Source organism: Esox lucius, chromosome 17, assembly GCF_011004845.1.
Source record: "Esox lucius isolate fEsoLuc1 chromosome 17, fEsoLuc1.pri, whole genome shotgun sequence".
NCBI classification, from domain to species: Eukaryota; Metazoa; Chordata; class Actinopteri; order Esociformes; family Esocidae; genus Esox; species Esox lucius.
In genome coordinates this window covers 29,463,275-29,485,355 of record NC_047585.1, presented here as the reverse complement: position 1 = coordinate 29,485,355, position 22,081 = coordinate 29,463,275, and the positions used below count along the sequence as shown (strand labels likewise).

Below are 22,081 nucleotides of genomic sequence, written 5' to 3'. Positions count from 1 at the left end.
CAATATGGAATTGTGTGGGGCATCTGACAGTTATTTCTGCATATTGAAATTCAGTGTACATTTTGATTAGATTAGGTAAAATGTGATAACAAAAACATTGAGGTTTCTTCAGTCATAATGTTCCAAAAAAAAATGTTGGTAATATTTTCTTTGGAAATTGTTGTGCATAGATGTGTTTTGTTGATTTAATTTAGCAATTCATGTTTTTTTGTTTGGCGTACAAGAAGCTGTTGGAAGCTGTTGTGGTGAACCCACAACATTTGGTCAAAGGAGCTCTCAATGCAAGTGAAACATGCCATCCTTAAGCTGCAAAGAAAATCCATCAGAGAGATGAGTGGCGAAATCAAGTTTGGTACATTCTCAGAAAAAAGTCAACCATAAAGTGTTAGTGTCCAAATATTTCCGGACCTAACTGTATGCTTTGTCGGTATCAATCTTTGACTAACCCTCACTCTAGCTCTCAACTTATATTATAACCCTACACCACAAGGTAAAATGTTTAAAACGTTAACATACACACTCATGAACAGAAGCTTCTATTCAATTATTTACTTTTATTTATTTTTAATTCAGTACACATTTTGTTTTTGCCATTTACCAGAAATGTTAAGGTTCTGCGTGTCACTGGTTGTTAGCGACAAAACAACAGCACACCACAGAGACAAGAGCCTAGAAAGTCAACTGTTCAGAAACTATACAAAATAAACCCCCCAAGACTCACATAGGACAGCATTGAAAGCTGTATAATGAAGTAATGGTGACAAGAATTTCCTGAAAAGTGAGGGAAATTGTTGAGCTTGGCTGCATCTGTTTGTGCGGCAGTTTGTGACGATTAAAGAAAATGATACATGACGTAAATTATAAATTGTGCTTTTTGGGACATATTTACAATACATAACAATGATGTTAATGAGTCTGGTGGAGACAATATACCTTTTGCTTTCTCCTAGAGAATGCCCAGTTTCAACAATATATGTTTCTAATATGTGCATTCATATAAGTAAAAAAAACAGGACATAAAAAAGCAGCTTTAAAATCATACAGGTACCAGTGTGGTATCATACAATACCTGTGTGATAAAGAGCTATTGGGGTCCTGCTCCCTGTTCAGTTTCATGTGTGTATGAGCTGTACTGTAGTATTTTATGTGCAAACCTGACCTTTGTACAATCCAGGCACACAACTCTCATTTCCCCATCTCCAGCTTTTGTTTCAATGTGTTAATTCCATGTTATACATGAACATCCATGCTCGACCAAGGAGACTAACGTGTGATTCTATAATGAATCAATTACAACTAAGCAACCTTTGATTTCAATTTGTTTAGGAGTATACACTTCTCATGCAGTGGGCCTGGTTCTCATGCACTTAAACAGATACTTAGTGTCCCACTTACTGCAGCAATGAAAAAGAAAATCTGAAAGTGAATTGTTGGGGCTTGAGGAACTGATTCTGACATCAAGATTAGATTCCACTGGGACATTTGAAGGCCTTCAAGTCAGTATCCTGAGACAGATGAAGCAGGCATATAATAATAGCTACTCTTTGAGCCATCATTTTGTGAGGATAATAATAATATACCTTGCAATAATAGAACAATAGAGGCCTACTCTCTTTCCACTGCCTCTTACATTTTAGTCATCTAGCAGAAGTTCTTATCCAAAGCAGTTTAGAGGAGCAATTAGAAGTAACAGTTTTGCTCATGGAATGCAATCTAGCCAACTTTCAGTGATTGTTCTCCTAACCACTAAGCTATCTGACTAAGAAATCATATTACGTTAATAGCAATATGTTTTTTTTATATAAAAGAAACGACTTCATAGATAATAAAAGTGATCTATATTTAATGAGTCGTTATGGAATTAATGATACTCTGGCCAGTGAACTAGTGGTCTCTCTACAGAGTGTAGAAGTCAAATATCATACAATGCTTTGTAACGCTTATTCAGTTCATTCCTCTTCTGACTAAACAGCCAAGTATTCAACCTTGTGAATGTAGCTACACATCAGGAGGAATAGCACAGATCTCTGGGATAGCTACATATCAGGAGGAATAGCACAGATCTCTGGGTTAGCTACATATCAGGAGGAATAGCACAGATCTCTGGGTTAGCTACATATCAGGAGGAATAGCACAGATCTCTGGGTTAGCTACATATCAGGAGGAATAGCACAGATCTCTGGGATAGCTATGCATCCGGAGGAACAGTAGACAGAGCTCTGCTCCATTGTTCTCTCATCATGTGACTGTATCTAATGTTCAATACCCATCCCACCCCAGATCCACCCCACTAACTCAGTCAAGGCAGAAATACAGACAGAAACATAACATTAGTGTGGGGGCATTGCATATGGGTGTGGCTTTATGTATGTTGCGAGACAGAGGTTTTTTACATAGTGTATCAGGCTATGCCCTTATGTATTGTTTTGTTTGGCTATAATTATGTTAATTAAGTATAATTATAATTAAGTGTCAGCATGCATACAGTGAGGGAAAATAATATTTGATCCCCTGCTGATTTTGTACATTTGCCCACTGACAAAGAAATGATCAGTCTATAATTTTAATGGTAGGTGTATTTGAACAGTGAGAGAGGAAAAATATGTCAAAAATGTTATAAATTGATTTGCATTTTAATGAGTGAAATAAGTGTTCAACCCCTCTGCAAAACATGACTTAGTACTTGGTGGCAAAACCCTTGTTGGCAATCCCCAGACTGAGGGAGATTTACATTTATTTTGTGTTTCTTCCATTTGCGAATAATGGCACCAACTGTTGTCACCTTCTCACCAAATTGCATGGTGAACGTCTTGCAGCCCATTCCAGTTGTGCGTAGGTCTACAATCTTGTCCCTGACATCCTTGGATAGCTCTTTGGTATTGGCCATGGTGGAGAGTTTGGAATATGATTGATTGCTTCTGTGGACAGGTGTCTTTTATACAGATAACAAGCTGAGATTAGGAGAACTCCCTTTAAGAGTGTGCTCCTAATCACTGCTTGTTACCTGTATAAAAGACACCTGGGAGACATAAATCTTTCTGATTGAAAGGGGATCAAATACTTATTTCACTCATTAAAATGCAAATCAATTTATAACATTTTTGACATGCGTTTTTCTGAATTTCTTTGTTGTTATTCTGTCTCTAACTGTTCAAATAAAACTACCATTAAAATTATAGACTGATCATTTCTTTGTCAGCGGGCAAACATAACAAAATCAACAGGGGATCAAATATTTTTTCCCCTCACTGTAGCTGTTACATACAGTGGGGAGGACAAGTATTTGATACACTGCCGATTTTGCAGGTTTTCCCACTTACAAAGCATGTAGAAGTCTATAATTTTTATCATAGGTCCTCTTCAACTGTGAGAGACGAAATCTAATCAGCTGTGGGAGCTGAAAGTCTGCATTGCCCAGCGACAGCCCTGAAACCTGAAGGATCTGGAGAAGGTCTGTATGGAGGAGTGGGCCAAAATCCCTGCTGCAGTGTGTGCAAACCTGGTCAAGAACTACAGGAAACGTATGATCTCTGTAATTGCAAACAAGGTTCCTGTACCAAATATTCAGTTCTGCTTTTCTGATAATACTTATGTCATGCAATAAAATGCCAATTAATTCCTTAAAAATCATACAATGTGATTTTCTGGATTTTTGTTTTAGATTCCATCACTCACATTTGAAGAGTACCTATGATAAACATGACAGACCTCTACATGCTTTGTAAGTGGGAAAACCTGCAAAATCGGCAGAGTATCAAATACTTGTTCTCCCCACTGTATTGTAAGTGTGCCTGTATGTTAGAGAAAAAACCAGAGTGTGTATTTTTTTTTGTTTAGTTGAGTGGGTTTGTTGGGGATATCTGGGCATACATGCCTCTCTGTGGCTCTTCAAGTGTTCCCCTGCTCTCATGCAGACTCATTTGATCCAACAATCTTGACTTGGACTGCTTATTACCATGGAAACCTTTTTTTAATCTCTTGATTTTGATTGCCTCTTTTAATGTAGATGGCAATGGAGAAATGGCAACGATTTCTCTTTTTTCTTTTTTTGTTCGGCGTGCCTTTTGTGTTTTGAATCAGGTGCTACCTCTTGGATGTTTTGGTACAGATTGACCATGTAGTACTGATGCCTGTGAACATGTGGTGTTGATGTGTATGAGCATGTGAGTGGCTCTGTGTTCGTCGGTGTAAGTGTATCTGACCATATGATGTGTGATGTAAATTCTAGCAGCTGATGCACTTACCATCAACAGTGTGGAATTCATCCAACAAGATCATTATCTACACAAAAACATGTAAGTGGTCTCTCTTCCTTCTCTCTCTCTTTTCTTCCTGCGGAACATCTCACCATTCCACCCCTTTGGCATTCCACTCCTCTCTCCCTTCATCTCGTCTGTGCTTGAGTTTGTCATGGTTGAAAACAAAGTAGCTCACTGAAATTATTCTGACATTCTGCTGTTTTGATACTATTGTTGTTGGAGGTTATTCCTAACAATATTGGGGCCCATGATATAATTAAAGATGCTCAGCCTTTAACACACTACAAATGGATGTTCTATTTATAGCTAAATATCTTTCTCCTGCCAACCGAGAGTAACAAAGCAGGTTAGGATAAACATTTTGACAAACTTGAAGACAGTCAATACAAATGATCATCCTATATATCTTGTCTCTGGTAAATACAACCCCTCTATAGTAAAACTACTTATTGAAATGCAGAACTATGAGATTAGCTTGATTTATTATTCTAATAATTAATTCTTTAGAAAACATCTTAAAAATATAATATATATTTATATATACACGTATTTGTTTTATTTACCTTACACAATAAGGTAGAACATGGATGTACACCTTACATCCATGTTCTAATGGATGTCCTCTTACATTAGCCCCCAGACATACTATAATTGGATATGAAGAATGTCTATGAACATAGATGAAATCCACAATAAAAACAAACAGATTAGTAAACAAATAACAAAGAATACCCTGTACAAACTGAAAATATTCATCACTCATCACAACAAACACTGGAATGGGGAAAGATGGGAATTAAAGAACTAACGGGATATCACAGGGACCTATGCAATGGCTGACCCAAACTATTTTGAAACAATGATGAAAGTTCATCTCTCAGAAAGCATCACAATATGACCGGCCAAAGAAATGACGCTATTATCTTCTCTTTTCTTGTTATGAAGGAGAGACAATATGTACATAATGTTTATCTGCCTATCGTCATGCATACTTGCAGACATACAAAACCACACAAACACATGCTACATACACAGAGTAGCATATAACTAAGGCCAGTATTGATGAAGAGAACACTGGAGGAAAAGTATGAATGTCTGAAAATAACATTGACAACAATATTGATTCAGTGTATGACTGGATTCTACAGCATCCCCCCCGGCCACATCAATGCAACCTTGTGAATTCTCTCTTCCAGTTGAAACATCCTCCAGATGGTCTCGGTACTTCTCCCCTCAAGTAGCAGGAAAAGGAATAGAAAGCTCTTTCCTTTGTTCCCAAAAATGTTTCTTATCGAGCATTTCTTACAAAACACACCGTGTTTTCAGTGCTTGCTATTGATGCAATTATGAGGGCAGTTTCTGCTATGGGTTAGAGTTCATGTGTCTCTCATTTCTGTCTGGTTTTTGCACCATGTCTTAGTGTTGGTTTTACCTGTCCCCTCGCCTGCATTATTTGCTCTTACTATGAGAGGTAGAACGACTTCTCTCTCCTCGGGAGACCACATGGTTCTCTTGTCCTCCCACAGGCCAGCCCTCCATGGGCTTTAATCTGTTACCCAGCATCCTCTGGGAGCCTTCCAGATGGTTGGCTGCACGGCGGTGGCTGCCGTGGGAGCTGATCTTTGGGCTGAATTTTCCCAGGATCCTCTGGGAGGGGTTGCTGCCTGAGCCGCCATGGTGGGGCTCCTCTTCGTCTGTGTCAGCATCAATGAACGTGCAGATGGATGCGTCGTGGAATGTGAAGACTGTGGGCATCAGGGACTCATGAGGGGGCGTCCTGTTACTGGCCGTGGTGTAGACTGACACGTCAGGACACATGAGGGAGCGATCAGAGTGGATGGAGCTCTCTGACTGGGCCCCACCTCCCGGTACCGGGGTTGAGAAGGAGGTGCTGAGGCATTCGTCCCTGCCTCTGAAGTTGACCTTGAAGGGGCGGTTCTTGAGGGGTTTGTTGAGGTGCTGGCTGGGGCTGTTAGAGTACAGGCCGGGCTTAAATCCTCGTCCTCCAAGGTGCTTGGTGGTGGTGTGGGGGCCCTTCATGGACTCATGCTCCAGAGTGGTCTCAAGCACAGGGTTGGCGCTAACTCTCCCCGGTACACAGGGGCTGGAGGAGAAACGGGTGCTTTCAGTGAAGTCAGCGGCACAGCTCATAAAGCTGTCAATGCTGGACATACTTCTCATGTATGACGTTGGGGCAGTCTCTGTAGGAATTCTTCCCATCTCTATCTCATCTCTCTTTTTGGCTGATTTAGACAAAGGCCCCTTGTCCTTGCTGTTAAGGTTAGGTTGAGACTGGGTCTTGGCCATCTTGTTGTACATCTCCTCCAGTTTCTGAGCATTGAGGCGCTGAGGGCTAGCAGCGTGGGCTTTGTCTGGTGAGTTAGGCTCCAGGCACGTGGTGTACTCCGTCTTTGCGGTGGTCCTCTTGGGACTGCCTTTCCCATGGCTGGGAGAGAAGTGATTTTCCTGCACCTTTGCTACGTTCTCTCCATTCGGTTCTACCACAACATCCATGAGCTCAACACTGCGTGCAAATGCCTCCTTCATGTTCATGGAGATGATGCTACCATTCCTCTTAGCCCTGTCCAAGGCCTCCCGCCTCTTGATGGCCTTCTCCTGCCTCTTCTGCTCCCTGTAGAACTCTGAGAAGTTGTTGACAATGATCGGGATTGGCAAGGCTATCACCAACACTCCAGCTATGCAACATAGACCCCCAATAATCTTTCCCAACAAAGTCTTTGGGTAGATGTCCCCATAACCCACTGTGGTCATAGTTATAGTGGCCCACCAGAAGGATGCTGGGATGCTTTTGAATTTGGTGTCCTCCTCGTCCTTTTCAGCAAAAAAGACAAGGCTGGAGAAGATCATGATGCCCATGGCCAGGAAGAGGATAAGCAGTCCAAGCTCATTGTAACTCCTCCTCAGCGTAAAGCCCAGCGACTGGAGCCCCGTGGAGTGACGGGCCAGCTTCAGAATACGGAGGATACGCATGATTCTGAAGATCTGGACCACTCTCCGGACGTTCTGGAACTGTAGAACACTCTTATTGGACTCAGTCAGGAAAAGGGTTACATAGTAAGGCAGGATAGCCAGAAGGTCTATGATGTTCAGGGGCCCCTTGAAGAACTTCCACTTGCTAGGCGAGGAGATGAAGCGAAGGAGGTATTCCATGGTGAACCAGGCGATGCATACTGCCTCTACGTGAGCAAGCTGAGGGTTGTCTGTCACCTGGCCAAACTCATCTATGTCCTGTAAATCCGGCAGCGTGTTCAGAGACAGGGCAATGGTTGACAGCACGATGAAGAGAATGGAGATGATGGCTAGAACCTGTTGAAACACCACCAAGACAACATGAGACAGTTAAACTTGAGTGCAGTGACATGTAGAACACTAATGACAGAGCATTACAACACCTTTTTGTCTGAATCCAGTTGTGCAATACAATTATATAAAAAAAAAGCTTTAAGTATGTCTGATGCAAGTAATAACAGTCATTTTGTGAAGCTGAAGTCTGAAAAACATCATTTATGACCAATTTTGCACTTTTTCTAATACCTGCTGAACATTATTGAAAAGTATACAGTCAGGACTAACTGTTCCTTAACATAAGTACTGTGGATGGGCTATTTGAGCATTTAGAATATCAGTGCCTTTTTACCATTTTCCCCGGTAACCCATTTTATTTGCTGCAGACACTGATGTACTCTTAATATATACAGGAGACGGGGTGTTTACTCTTTTGAGTACTTGGAAAAGTTATTTGGGTAATTTCATGTTCCCGGTCATCTTTGAACTAACTGTTCAGGTATGACCTTTCCTGTGAAGCAATTAAATGTTAATCTGACGTGGGGGACTTTCTTCGATTCATCCCTTCATACACATTTTACATTAGCACTAACATTGTAATGATTGTAACTGACAGAACACAATCCATTGGAAGCAGATGTACATTAATTCTCAGATTGTGGTCTGTGTATTGCCTGCGTTTCATTTGACAGCAGGAGGGTGTCCTGGCTGTCAGCTCGCTGTAAGCAGCTGTCTCTCTTTAGCTATGAGTTGGGGTGTGTCATATTCCAGCAAAATGTCTGCCCTCTCATCTCTGTCCCTCCTCATCTGCTTTTCACCTTCAGCCAGACTCCCTCAGACTTATTGTCCTAGTTCCTCTACAAAGAACCCTGCAAAGTGAGTGCACATCTAGCAGACTAGAGACCTAGATTCACAGCACAGTCTGCGACTCCCCTGCATGGTGAGTGTGAAGGTCACAGGATGAGGAGTACCACATGCTGAGTACATCAGGATCTGGGCGAGGTGGATTCACAGGGGGCATTCTGGGCCGTGCGTACACCGGGTGTTGCACACCTATTGTTCATCTCCCAGGCAAGGCCAGTCTGTATCAGTCCAACACAAGGTCGCAGTCGAGGCTCTCCCCCTGTCCCTGTCCCATGTCAGTGGAGTGCAGGATTACTCCCTGGCACTGCCAAGTGTTTATTAGCTTTAAGTAATCCTGGCAGGTGAGGTGACAAAGGGACGCAGAATGTTGAAGGAGGACTGGGCTATGGTATTTTAGCGTCAACTAAATGCCCCACTAGAAGTGAGTGTTTTATAAAAAAAAAAAGATAACCTTTATTGTTTTCATATTTTGTTCATGCTCACTCACTTGACAACCTCAGATAGCTTTGTGTGGTGTTTCAAACAGCTTTGGAAATCGCTAGAGTAAGATTAGACTGGGAAATCCCTATGGAGGCAATGCTGGCTAATCTGTACCACTCATGGGAGCTCCCAGCCAAAACTAGCCTGTGGTGGTCATCTTGGTGCTACAGAAGAGTGCTTATAACATTGCGCCAGCTGAGAGTCCAGACAAGAGCTCCATCTTGATCAGACCCACCCTTAACATGGCTTTTGTTTCATCAGATCCTGTGGGAGAAAGTCTATGAGAAAATAACATTAGATCTAATTCTGATCTAATATTTCTTAGTAAAGATTTACTCATCCAGCTTCTATTGAAATTTTAAGTGAACATCACTGAGTCACATTTCACTGATACTATATTTCCATTGTGTTTTTGAAGGTGAGGTGGGGAAGTTCTGAAACAAACTGACACACATTGGCTGATTTGATTCTTTTGTAAATCATACCATACCCATGACTAGGTGCACATTATGCCTGATCTAGACATAACACTGAGACTCTAGCAAGGGCCCAAGCACAAATTACTTTCCACTACTTCTACTAACTTCTACACATAACACACCGTTTCTAGTGAATATTTACATACCTTTAAAAAAAGATATCAGCTCGCCTTACTGAAAGATTTATTACCTGCTCTTTGTTTCTAGTATTCTAGATGTTTATCTCTCACACACAGTGTTGGGTTACCATGTATGGATAGAAAGAGATCAAGTATTAGTGAAAACACCATGGACCATGTAAAGCCATAGAGCCAGCTCCAGTGCTCATCAGGCCCTTAGATCCAGGCCAATTATATCACCTATAATCACAGTTGAATAGTGGTGTGTGAATGGGAACTGAATGCCCATCTCTCTAGCTAAAATGGGTATGATAGAATATTAGGGCACATTGAGCTCTTGGCTCCTGAGCCCTTGCTCTAAATCTGCCTTTGAGGGGAACTTATGCTCATTACATCCTGGCTAATGTGGCCTGATAAGCAAACAAGGCCTCGGTGTGCTTAATGAATTGAGCTAAATAGGAACAGCGTTTAAAAGTGACCCCAGGTGTTTATGTGTCTGTGTATGTCAGCTGTATGTAATTAGCTATAGAAGAGCAGCTGAAGCATGACTGCTCCCTCTTTGCATATGTCTCCCATAATACACCCTCCTACTCCACTACAGGAGCATTGCCAGGCAGTCAAGCAGAGGGGAGATAACAGGGAAGACTACCCAGGGCACTGACAGCAACGAGAACTCAAGAGAGGTTAGAATGACTGACGGAAGCAGAGAAGCAGTGAGGTAGAAATGTGTGAGTTTCCTAAAGGAAGTGTGAGGTGTGTTTGTGGAGAGATGAGCAGGGTCTCAAAGGATTGTTATTAGTGTGGGTGTGGAAGCCAGGCAAAGGCCAGAGCAGGAATGTGAGAGGGGCAGGGTAGAGTTCTGGTAAGTGGACGTGGGAGTTATTCCCGTGGTGACTGAATGAGTACAGTATGTGTGTTCGTGTGTGTGGGCAGGTCAGGCATTGGTGAAGGAAGAGCAGGGTTGGCTGTGTCTCGGACACAGTCTGGATCGGAACATCCATAAGATCTGAGGTACCGCGTGTGGTGAGGTCCATTAATATTCTGCGGTCTATTACTGCAAATCAATTCAGATATAGCCAAACTGAAGACCTTGGATGAACAGTCCTTGGATGATCCTGCTAAAAGCATATACTGTGACATCCACTGTCAGGCATACAGCCCGGGTCACTGGAACAACTCCAATTTGACCAACGCCAAAATAGATCCACAAAATATGCCATTACTATCCCTACCTTTTTGAAAAGTTGTTGTTTTCTCCAAATACGTTATCAAGCTCAGGCCCCTGAGCTTGATAACGTACCTGTCCAATGGTAATTTTTACCTGTCCAATGGTAAAACATTTTGATGAGGAGGGACAGAGATGAGAGGGCAGACATTTGTAGCTTCAGTGTATCTTACAGGGGATTGTCGCTAATGTACCTGACAAAAAATGTTGCTCAGTTTCTAGACCATGTCCTTAGTGATGCAGCTTCGACAATGGCTCTGCACCAATTCCTCATGAGATTCTCTGATGTGTCTCGACGGACGTGATGCTTTTGCTGCCCTTTTCCATATCAGTTTGTGTCATTTCCGTTGCCAACTGTAACCAGTTACACTCCAGAGAGACAAATTGTGTTCCTACAACAGTAAAAACCTGGCATTAATATCCGTCTTACAGTGACTTTACAATACCCTGACTTTACAGTGGTTACAGGTCAAACAGGAAGGAGATGCTCTAATAATAAAGAGCTCTCTTAGCAAGAAAACGACATTTCCAAATATTGGAAAGGACACCATGACGACAGCCACCAAATGTTTCTCTGATGTAGTCAGGGAATCCCCTAAGTGTCAAGGTTTACTAACTCCCACCACATGTCAACAGAGCATCTACAGTATAGTAAACTGGCATACTCCCGCCTCAGAAAGGTTGACTGGGCGCATGTAACCCCAGGTTTGAAACCAGCAGAAACACCCTCTCAAATGTAAGCCTATTTTAACTTGTACCCATAACCTAACCCCTAAGCCCTAACATAAATGTCTTTATCGCACTGTGGTGATTTTTGCCATAATGAAAACAAGGACACACACACATTCTCTGTCTTGGCGGTTTGCACCCACTAACGAGATTCCCCATGTAACAGAACCACCTCCGTCAGAGGACGCAGCCCACTGCCCGGAGCCTGTCCATCCATCTCTCTGTCTTCCCTCTCTATATGGGTCACTCCGCTGCATCGTCTTGGTCAGACCAACCCAGATGTGGACGCAGGGTGTGAGGCTGGGGGGATAGGGACGTGCCTGCCCTGCTCCACAAATGCACAGACGCACAGTCAGCACAATGTGATAAGGAAAGAGAAGGTTTCAGGAAAGTAGACTTGAGGAGAAGATGTTCAAAGAGAAGTTTTCTATTTGAAAGACGAGATTCTAGGGGATGAGTTCTGAGGAGAGGGCCAGGCCAGTTTTGGCAAGATTAAGCTTGAGGTGTCGGGCTGACATCCAAAGCAGAGATGTCAGCCAAGCACGCAAAGATGTGTGTTGTCATCTGGGTGTCAGAAGGGGGAGAGGCGAAAATACATTTGAGTGTCATCTGTACAGCAGTGATAGGAAAGACCAATTTAAGAATATGGCAGAGCCAAGGTACTTGGTGTATAGCTAAGGAGATGGCCTAGAGCCAAGCCTTGGGGAACACCAGCAGTTAGAGGCTGTGCAGCAAACACAGATCCTTTCCATACCACCTGGTAGGAGCGGCCTGCCAGATACGAAGCAATCCAAAACTATTCAGAGCCTGAGACACCCAGAATTGAGAGGGTGGAAAGTAGTATGTGATAGTTCACAGTTTCGAAGGTAGCGGGTTACTTATGCACTGTGAAGAGTATCTGTTGCATAGAGAAGAGCAGTTTCAGTTGAGTGACCCTTTTAGATGCCTTATTGGATAGGGTTGAGGAGATTCTTCTGAGAGGTGACAAGAGAGTCAGTTGGAGACAGCACGCTCAAGTGTCTCAGAAAGGAAAGAGGAAAGAGATACCAGCTTGTAGTTTTTGACATCAGAATGCTTCCTATATTTAAAGGGGAGTGACTCTGGCTAGCTAAGTCCGCTGGCTCATCAGTGATAAGGAATGATCTATAATAGAGGACAGGACTTACAGTATATCTTTGGTCTACACAGTACTGTATTTTTTCTGTCTACACTACATGTGGTATTACAAGTGGTATTCTCATGTCAGCCTGTGGAAGATTTGATGTTTGGTGACTGGTCATTCCATCCATAATATGAATCCACAGCTGCAGCTGGTAGGACCCAGTAGTGTACTAGGAGTGACAGAGGTCCAGCATACAGTACAAAAAAAGCTCACACCAGCGAATGTGTCTCATTCTGCCCAGACTGCCTGAGTGCGTTTACAGAACAAGATTCCTGTCTTGGTGGGGATAAAAAATAGAAAATAATGGTACAGAAAATAAAGGCACTCCACTTCCAAGCTCATTCTCTCCAAAGAGACAACATCCTCTCAGGGTAACTGCTACACCACAACCACCATTACCATCTCCACAACTACCACCTCCACCACAACCACTTCCAGCACCACCTCCACTTCAACCACCACCGCTACCTCCGCCACCATCACCTCCACCACCTCCACACGCACCTACACTGTCTGAGCTTGTGGGGAGTAGAGTGGTGGAGCAATGGGGAGCAATGGGGAGCTGTCTTCACAGAATTATCTCTCCCTCTTTCTTGTCATTTCCTCCCTCTGTCCTCAGTGAAGAAGGCATAACCTTGATGGAGCATGGTGAAAACTGAGCTACTTCTCCGGGCAGCCCTGAAGTCCTTCAGCTCCGAAACTAAGCACCCACTCACACACACCTTGGCTCTGCTCGCACTTCACAACATATTAAATATTCACCTTGTCTCCAAGGAGAAAGGGGAGGGGCTGCTAACGGTTTGGTCTAATTACTGACAAAGGAGTGTGTATGGACTGGCTTGGTATATATTTAGGATACGGAATTTCTAGATAGCTTGTGTGTGTGTGCGTGTGTATGCTTCCCTTTGGGTGATATTTGCTAGGGTCTTCTGTTAATTCAATCCTGGCAATGAATGAGATGGTTAGTTTGAGTGTATATCAGGGACAGGACATGATCAATTATTTGAATGACATTGACAGTATTGACAGTCAGAGTATGCTCCTATATCCGCCTCTTCCACAGCCTTTACAGTGGACCAGGTCAAGGTTGTGAAATGGGGTTGGCTTGTGAGTATGCCTGTGTACTTATCTGGGCATGGTGCCCACTTACACTGATTGTCAGGGGCCATAAATTAAACAACAGATGAGACACCTGCTCTGAGCCAAGCATCAAGACCCTGTGTGTTTTTGTTCTCGATGGTGTGGGAGAAAGATGCAACTTAATGTTAGGAATGTACAATGCATACAGGCCTTTTCACCTCTGCTTGAACTGTTTTGTCATGTTAATACCTCAGTTTCATAATTCTTCTTGGTATGTTATTTACTTTTACCTACATCCTATCTTCCACATTTAGTGGGTTTCATTATTATTGTGTAATGAAATTATATATTCAAAATACAAAACTGAAATAGCATATGTGAAGTCTCCAACACCCTTCTAACAGCAATCCTGAATGAGATCAACTAGGTAACCAACCATTAAAATCACACACCAAGTTAACTGGCCTCCACCATGTCTTAAATTGTAACAATTCATATGATTTCAGGATACATTTCTGTAGGTTTTGTCTGTCTGTCTGTGAAACGCACTACAAACACTCAAAATTGAACACCAGTAAGCTTTAAAAAATTTACAAAGTTGTAGAAAGACAGATCATGGGATGGGTATACAAATATTTCAAAAGCCTTGAATATCTCTTGGAGCACCCTAGAAATGTACAGGTGCTGGTCATAAAATTAGAATATCATCAAAAAGTTGATTCATTTCAGTAATTCCATTCAAAAAGTGAAACTTGTATATTATATTCATTCATTACATACACTGATATATTTCAAATGTTTATTTATTTTAATTGTGATGACTATAACTGACAACTAATGAAAATCCAAAATTCAGTATCTCCTAAAATTAGAATATTACTTAAGACCAAAACAAAAAAAGGATTTTTGAAATGTTGGCCAACTAAAAAGTATGAACATGAAAAGTATGAGCATGTACAGCACTGAATACTTAGTTGGGGCTCCTTTTGCCTGAATTACTGCAGCAATGCGGCATGGCATGGAGTCGATCAGTCTGTGGCACTGCTCAGGTGTTATGAGAGCCCAGGTTGCTCTGATAGTGGCCTTCAGCTCTTCTGCATTGTTGGGTCTGGCGTATCGCATCTTCCTCTTCACAATACCCCATATATTTTCTATAGGGTTAAGGTCAGGCGAGTTTGCTGGCCAACTAAGAACAGGGATACCACGGTCCTTAAACCAGATACTGGTAGCTTTGGCACTGTGTGCAGGTGCCAAGTCCTGTTGGAAAATGAAATCTGCATCTTCATAAAGTTGGTCAGCAGCAGGAAGCATGAAGTGCTCTAAAACTTCCTGGTAGTCGGCTGCGTTGACCTTGGACCTCAGAAAACACAGTGAACCAACACCAGCAGATGACATGGCAACCCAAACCATCACTGACTGTGGAAACTTTACACTGGACTTCAAGCAACGTGGATTCTGTGCCTCTCCTCTCTTCCTCCAGACTCTGGGAGCTTGATTTCCAAAGGAAATGCAAAATTTACTTTCATCAGAGAACATAACTCCACAGCAGTTCAGTCCTTTTTGTCTTTAGACGCTTCTGAAGCGAGATGCTTCTGACGCTGTGTCTTGTTCAAGAGTGGCTTGACACAAGGAATTCGACAGCTGAAACCCATGTCTTGCATACGTCTGTGCGTGGTGGTTCTTGAAGCACTGACTCCAGCTGCAGTCCACTCTATATGAATCTCCCCCACATTTTTGAATGGGTTTTGTTTCACAATCCTCTCCAGGGTGCGGTTATCCCTATTGCTTGTACACTTTTTTCTACCACATCTTTTCCTTCCCTTCGCCTCTCTATTAATGTGCTTGGACACAGAGCTCTGTGAACAGCCAGCCTCTTAACTATGACCTTTTGTGTCTTGCCCTCCTTGTGCAAGGTGCCAATGTTCATCTTTTGGACAGCTGTCAAGTCAGCAGTCTTCCCCATGATTGTGTTGCCTACAGAACTAGACTGAGAGACCATTTAAAGGCCTTTGCAGGTGTTTTGGGTTAATTAGCTGATTAGAGGTTGGCACCAGGTGTCTTCAATATTGAACCTTTGCACAATATTCTAATTTTCTGAGATACTGAATTTGGGGTTTTCATTAGTTGTCAGTTATAATCATCAAAATTAAACGAAATAAACACTTGAAATATATCAGTCTGTGTGGAATGAATGTATAAATTATACAAGTTTCACTTTTTGAATGGAATTACTGAAATAAATCAACCTTTTGATGATATTCTAATTTTATAACCAGCACCTGTATATTAGCCTTATTGGAACATGTATATCTCCATCAGGTCTAGGTCAGGCCATCTCACCAAACTGAAAGGCAGAAAGAGACAGTTCAGATAGGCTGTCAAGAAGCCAATGGAAATTTTAACAGAGCTACAGGCTTTTATTTACAAGAGTGGTTCAAACATGCATCAGAAAACAATATACCAAGTGTTTCACAAATGTGGCCTGTGTAGTGGGATATCTAGAAAGAAGCCATTATTCACTCACCTTGAACCCAGTTTGAAGTATGCAAAAAAACTGTAGATTCTGTAGACACGTGGCAAGAGGTTTTACTTTTTGGCCCATATGCAAAGCATTATATTTGACGCAATCCAAAGATGGCACATCATACAAAGACCAACATGCCTACTGTGCATGATGGAGGCAGCATCATATGGTTTTCTTTTCATTGTCAGGGACTTGGGGAAATTTTGATAAGGTAAACAAATGGAGAAATGCTCAGAAAAGTAATTGAACACCTGCTTTCCTCTGCACGATAGCTGAAACTGGGATCAAAATTCACCTTTCAGCATGACAATGACCAGGAGCACTCATCCCAAGATGCAATGAAAAGCCTAAGAAGGGGCCAAGTCTGTAGCATGACTTGAACATTGCTGTCTATCAATGCCCCCGAAGGAAACTGACACAGGTTGAATTATCATGGTATAATATCAGCCCCGTCCCGCACACCTTCCACCTATTGGGACATTGTCAGAGCAGTTATTTGAGGACTCCTAGGGAGCAACTTGGGCTGGAGGCCCGCTGCAAAGAGATGTAAAACGGACAAGAGAAGTCTACAAGGCAGAAGAGGAAGAAGATGTCCAGGAGATGGAGGGCACCCGTTCCTCCCAAACTACCACCAGGAGGCAGCCTCCATCAAATGGCGAAACGCTAAGGGGGAGTATACTTTCCAGCAGGAGAATGCTTGACACCCCAGTGCTGCTCCAGCCTCATGAATGTAGATTGTCATAACAGGAGATCTGTTCCATATGACTCATCATGTCTTATTACAAAGCTATTTTAGATATTTTAGCCCACATGTTCCATAAGCTCTAATGACGTATGACTGGTGAGTGGTTCTGATGTCGCTCTTCCTGCCTCCCTGTCTCTCCCCCCTTTCTCCTACTTCTCTTTGTGCTCTATCTGGTGTTGAGGAGGCGTCTCTTCTCAGTTACTGCCTGTTTGGTTGCAGTGGGCTCTAGGCTGTGTTTGAGGATTTTCTCTGGACATTGGGAAAACAGCGAAAGAGAGGCACCAGTCTCTCTCTGATGGAAGTAATGTGGCTCTGATCCTGTTCACTGAGTGGGCCATGAAAACACCATCGAAATGACACCCATCCCATTAATGAAGATCACTCACACTGCTGATGTGCCAAATGCTCAGACTGTTCCTTATTTCAGGCAGAAAGTACATCTGCATTGTCCAGTAATGGTACCGTATAATGGGCTGTCATTAGTGTTTATTGCCTGCGTTTGTCTAGACAACAGTAGTGGATTAAATAGGAACTACAGGCAATCCATGTTTGTATAATATAGGGAGCAGATGTTGGACAATATGAGGGGTTGATCACAAGTAGGATAACGGGACGGGACGGACTGGCTCTGCACTCGTCTGCAGTATACTACTTTTTCTTTTACTTCTGATAATCAACAGCCCTGGTGGGGGCCCATTTAGAATGGGCCCTCCAACTCTGTGGAGGGCCCATTTAGAATAAAGGCAGTTTAAAGCCTTTAGAGTTTATTTCTGTCTCACCAATTTACCAGACGTAGTATCTCCACAGTAGCCATGGGATCCCGCTGAGAGACACTCTTTTGGTAACACTGGTGTTGAGCTACCATAGTGGTCTGTAACTGTGGACACATCAACAGAACATGATCAACCTATTCTGGCAAACAGACCCGTCGCTCATCGTAGTCATGACAACCTACTCATGGCACACCAGGTGGTGATTATTGGGAGTTGCTGAACCATTATTAGTCTGACAACATAACTGGTCTCTATCTCTTGTTTCCTCACCACTTTTCTTTACTTTGTGATGACCATCTCTTCCAGTGTATCTCATGTTCCAAGTCTAATGTACTGTATAGTGGATAACAATTGACTTTAATAATAATTATAACATTACTAATTCAATACTTTTAGATTATTCTTTTTTGACAGATTGAATAATTTTCTTTGGAAATGTATAGTGTTTGGTTTAAAGAAATGGGAATTGAATTGAGGGACTGCATTGAGGACATAGGTGTCTACATGTTTGATAATGTTACAGCAGTAGGAACTCTTCTCAGGCAACTGGGGGGAAAAAACCTTTGAAAGTGACCTATTTTCACAAGAATCACAATAGAGATTTAAAAAGGAGCTTTTAACATATTTAGTGAAGCAGCAAACTGGCCCCCAACTTGACTCCAATGAACTGTGTTGCTCTTACTCATTGTATCAGGTTTTAGTACAACTATTCATATTTTGAATCAAAACATCTGTAGTCTCATGTGTTCCATCCTTCTTTTTTTCCTGGCCTACTCAGATCAGGTACCTACAGTAAGCATTGCTCCCCCCAAGAGAGTTTGATGAAAGCTTTTTTCTGTGGGTTGTCTGGAATGTGTATGGCCTAAAAAGGGCTAAAAAAGGAATGAAAGGGGGTTAGTTTGACATTTAGATTTGGTAGCAGTTCAGAAGAGTATAACCTTTCAACAGGAACAACCAATCTTGACTTACAGAGCACATACACACATGTAGACATATATCATATAGAAGACCTTTAACACACAGGCTTTGACTGTGAAGCTAGACCACACTATGTCAAAACGGCAATTCAGAGAAGTAAAAGTGACTGAAATATCATGTATAATAACCCATAAGGGACGTCATACATACACAGAGAAACATACACTTAGTTTCACAGGTTGCTTCAACATGTAAGGAGATGGATGACTGACAGGTGACTGGGTCACCAGCTGGATATGTGTTGACAGATGCTAGGCCACTCTATATGGACTTTTGGTAATAGGCATGTTTGACAGTAACCACCACACTCTTCTAGACACTACTACAGCGATCAGGAGATCTGCTGACATTTCCTGTACGTAGATCTCCATTACCAGCATTTCCCTTGATATGTGCATTGAATATCACCAAAAATCATCTAAAATGGAATAACTGTTTCTTTTTTTTTACCAGGTAGGATTGATTTAGAATTAATTCATATTTGCAGCCGTAACCTGGAACGCATGACAATGGAGTAAGAAAAAGAAAACAAAGCACATGAACACACCACATGCTCCACTGAAGTGATAGTTGCCATGGTGAGTTATTATTTTGCATAGCAAAGTTATAAACAGTGCATAAAGTAAGAGGGAAATGGAGGGATATAGAGAGTGGGGGAGAGAAGAGGAGAGAGCGAAAGGGAGAGAGAGGTAGGGAGAGCGAAAGAGAGAGAGAAAGAGAGAGAGAGGGGGAGTTTGGTGGGATGTAGTGTAGCAGGAGAAGCAAAACTCAAGATCTCTACAGAACACCAATGATTGCTAAAAGGATTAAAAAGACACTACATTTATAGTGGATGTGATTACTGTAAACACTGGCTCCAGGGAGCTAATATAGCATTGTGATGAATGGGAGTCAGTAAGTGTATCACTCTAAGTTAGATCATAGGACCTAATTGCCCCAGATCACCCTGCAGAGACTTAGGCTTGATAATGTACCCCTGCCATCTTAGCACATTCCCTCCATTATATACATTCTTGTGGGAAACATCGGTAGGGGAATTCAATTTTGAGTGAGGCAAAATGCATTTTTAGCCATCTAGTTAGCCCAAACAAAACAAATCCAGATGCTGACTTGAAAAGAGGGAGTTTCCAAATCTAGTTGGTCGAATATGAACCTTGCAACATCAAAAGATTGTGGGTTTGATTCCTAAAGAAGCATGAAAAATGTATGGGAATGCCTTCTAAATTTTGTAAATGTTTAGCTTCTTCAGTAAAGATGGCAAACAAAATCACTATGCCTGAAGAAAATAGAATAGCATAGTGATTATAACATGAAATGTTAGCAATGATACAGTTGTGTGATAAATATACAACAATTCATCAAAACAATCTAAAACCGGGCCCTAAGGTGGCAAAGAATTAAATACAGACACAATTCTATAGTGGAAACCACTGAATGAGCTCAGGAACATTTCTGAAAACCATTATCTGTGAACGCAGCATCCCAAAATGCAAGTTAAAACTCTACCATGCAACGAAGAAACCATACGTAAACAACATCCAGAAGTGGCTTCTTCTTTTAAATGGACTGAGGTGAAGTGGAAAACTGTCTGACGAATCAAAATGTGATTATTTTGGGGAATCATGTACGCCGTGTCCTCTGGGCTAAAGTGGAGAGAGAACATCCGGCTTGTTATCCTGTCCCCTGTTGAAAACACTTGGTGCATTATGAAATGACAAATACAGCAAAGGAGACCCTGAAATGTTGAGCAGCTGAAATCCTGTATCAAGCAAGAATGAGACAACATTCCACTTTCAAAACTACAGCAAAATCTCCTCAGTTCCCAAATGCTTACAGAGAATTGTTAAAAGAAGAGGTGATGCAACACAGTGGTAAAGATGCCCCTGTCCCAACTTTTTTGACATGTGTTGCTGGCATCAAATTCCAAATTGGCATTCATTTTTGCGAAAACAATAACATTTCTCAGTTTCAACATTTGATGTTGTCTTTGTACTGTTTTCAATTAAATATAGGGATAAATGGTTATGCACATTATTACATTCTGTTTTTATTTGCATTTTTCAAGGCATCCCAACTTTTTTGGAAAGGTGGTTGTAGAACAAGAAAAGTAGATTATTAACCTGTTCAGAAAATACCACAACTTGAAGCATTCATAGCAAACATATACTGTGTCCCTAACAAAATGACGATCAGAGAGTAGCCATTCTTGAAACGACAATGATCATGTCCATGTGATGTTCTGCACCTGGTTTTACCAATTACAAGCAAATGCAGAACACTGCTCTTTTGTGTTTTGTTGGCATGGTTCCAGCACCATAAGGCACCATAATAGATAACTACAACAGACCTCACAGGTAAACAACTTATTTGCATTTATCCTGTTGTACCATGCCAACAAACAATAACAACAAACATTTACCACAGTAAATAATTTTCCTATTATAATTTCCTTTTGACAAGCAAATTCATGATCTTTCACTAATTGTCTAGTGGATTACAGATGTCCATCTGTACTATACATTCTATTTGGTACATTCCATGTAGGATATACAGTAGGGAGAACAAGTATTTGATACACTGCTGATTTTGCAGGTTTTCCCACTTACAAAGCGTGTAGAAGCATGTAATTTTTATCATAGGTACTCTTCAACTGTGAGTGACGGAATCTAAAACAAAAATCCCGAAAATCACATTGTATGATTTTTAAGTAATTAATTTGCATTTTATTGCATGACATAAGTGTTTGATACATCAGAAAAGCAGAACTTAATATTTGGTACAGAAACCTTTGTTTGCAAATATAGAGTTCATACTTTTCATGAAGTTCTTGACCAGGTTTGCACACACTGCAGCAGGGATTTTGGCCCACTCCTCCATAAAGACCTTATCCAGATCCTTCAGGTTTCAGGCTGTTGCTGGGCACTATGGACTTTCAGCTCCTTCCAAAGATTTTCTATTGGGTTCAGGTCTGGAGACTGGCTAGGCCACTCCAGGACCTTGACATGCTTCTTATGGAGCCATTCCTTAGTTGCCCTGGCTGTGTGTTTCGGGTCGTTGTCATGCTGTAAGACCCAGCCACGACCCATCTTCAATGCTCTTACTGAGGGAAGGAGGTTGTTGGCCAAGATCTCGCGATACATGGCCCCATCCATCCTCCCCTCAACACGGTGTAGTCGTCCTGTCCCCTTTGCAGAAAAGCATCCCCAAAGAATGATGCTTCCACCTCCATGCTTCACGGTTGGGATGGTGTTCTTGGGGTTGTACTCATCCTTCTTCTTCCTCCAAACACGGCGAGTGGAGTTTAGACCAAACATTTCTATTTTTGTGTCATCAGACCACATGACCTTCTCCCATTCCT

General features: G+C 41.9%; 1 protein-coding gene across 1 annotated transcript in view; it reads right to left on the bottom strand.

Annotated features, from left to right (window-relative positions):
- Positions 1 to 4,822: 4,822 nt before the first annotated feature.
- The window catches only part of LOC105017038 (potassium voltage-gated channel subfamily B member 1), a 49,405-nt gene continuing 32,146 nt past the window's right edge, over positions 4,823 to 22,081 (bottom strand). Inside the window, exon 3 of the mRNA XM_010881334.3 lies at positions 4,823 to 7,586. Within this exon, the coding sequence (XP_010879636.1) occupies positions 5,709 to 7,586 (1,878 nt within the window). The 3' untranslated portion in view covers positions 4,823 to 5,708. The remainder of the gene's footprint in view (positions 7,587 to 22,081) is intronic.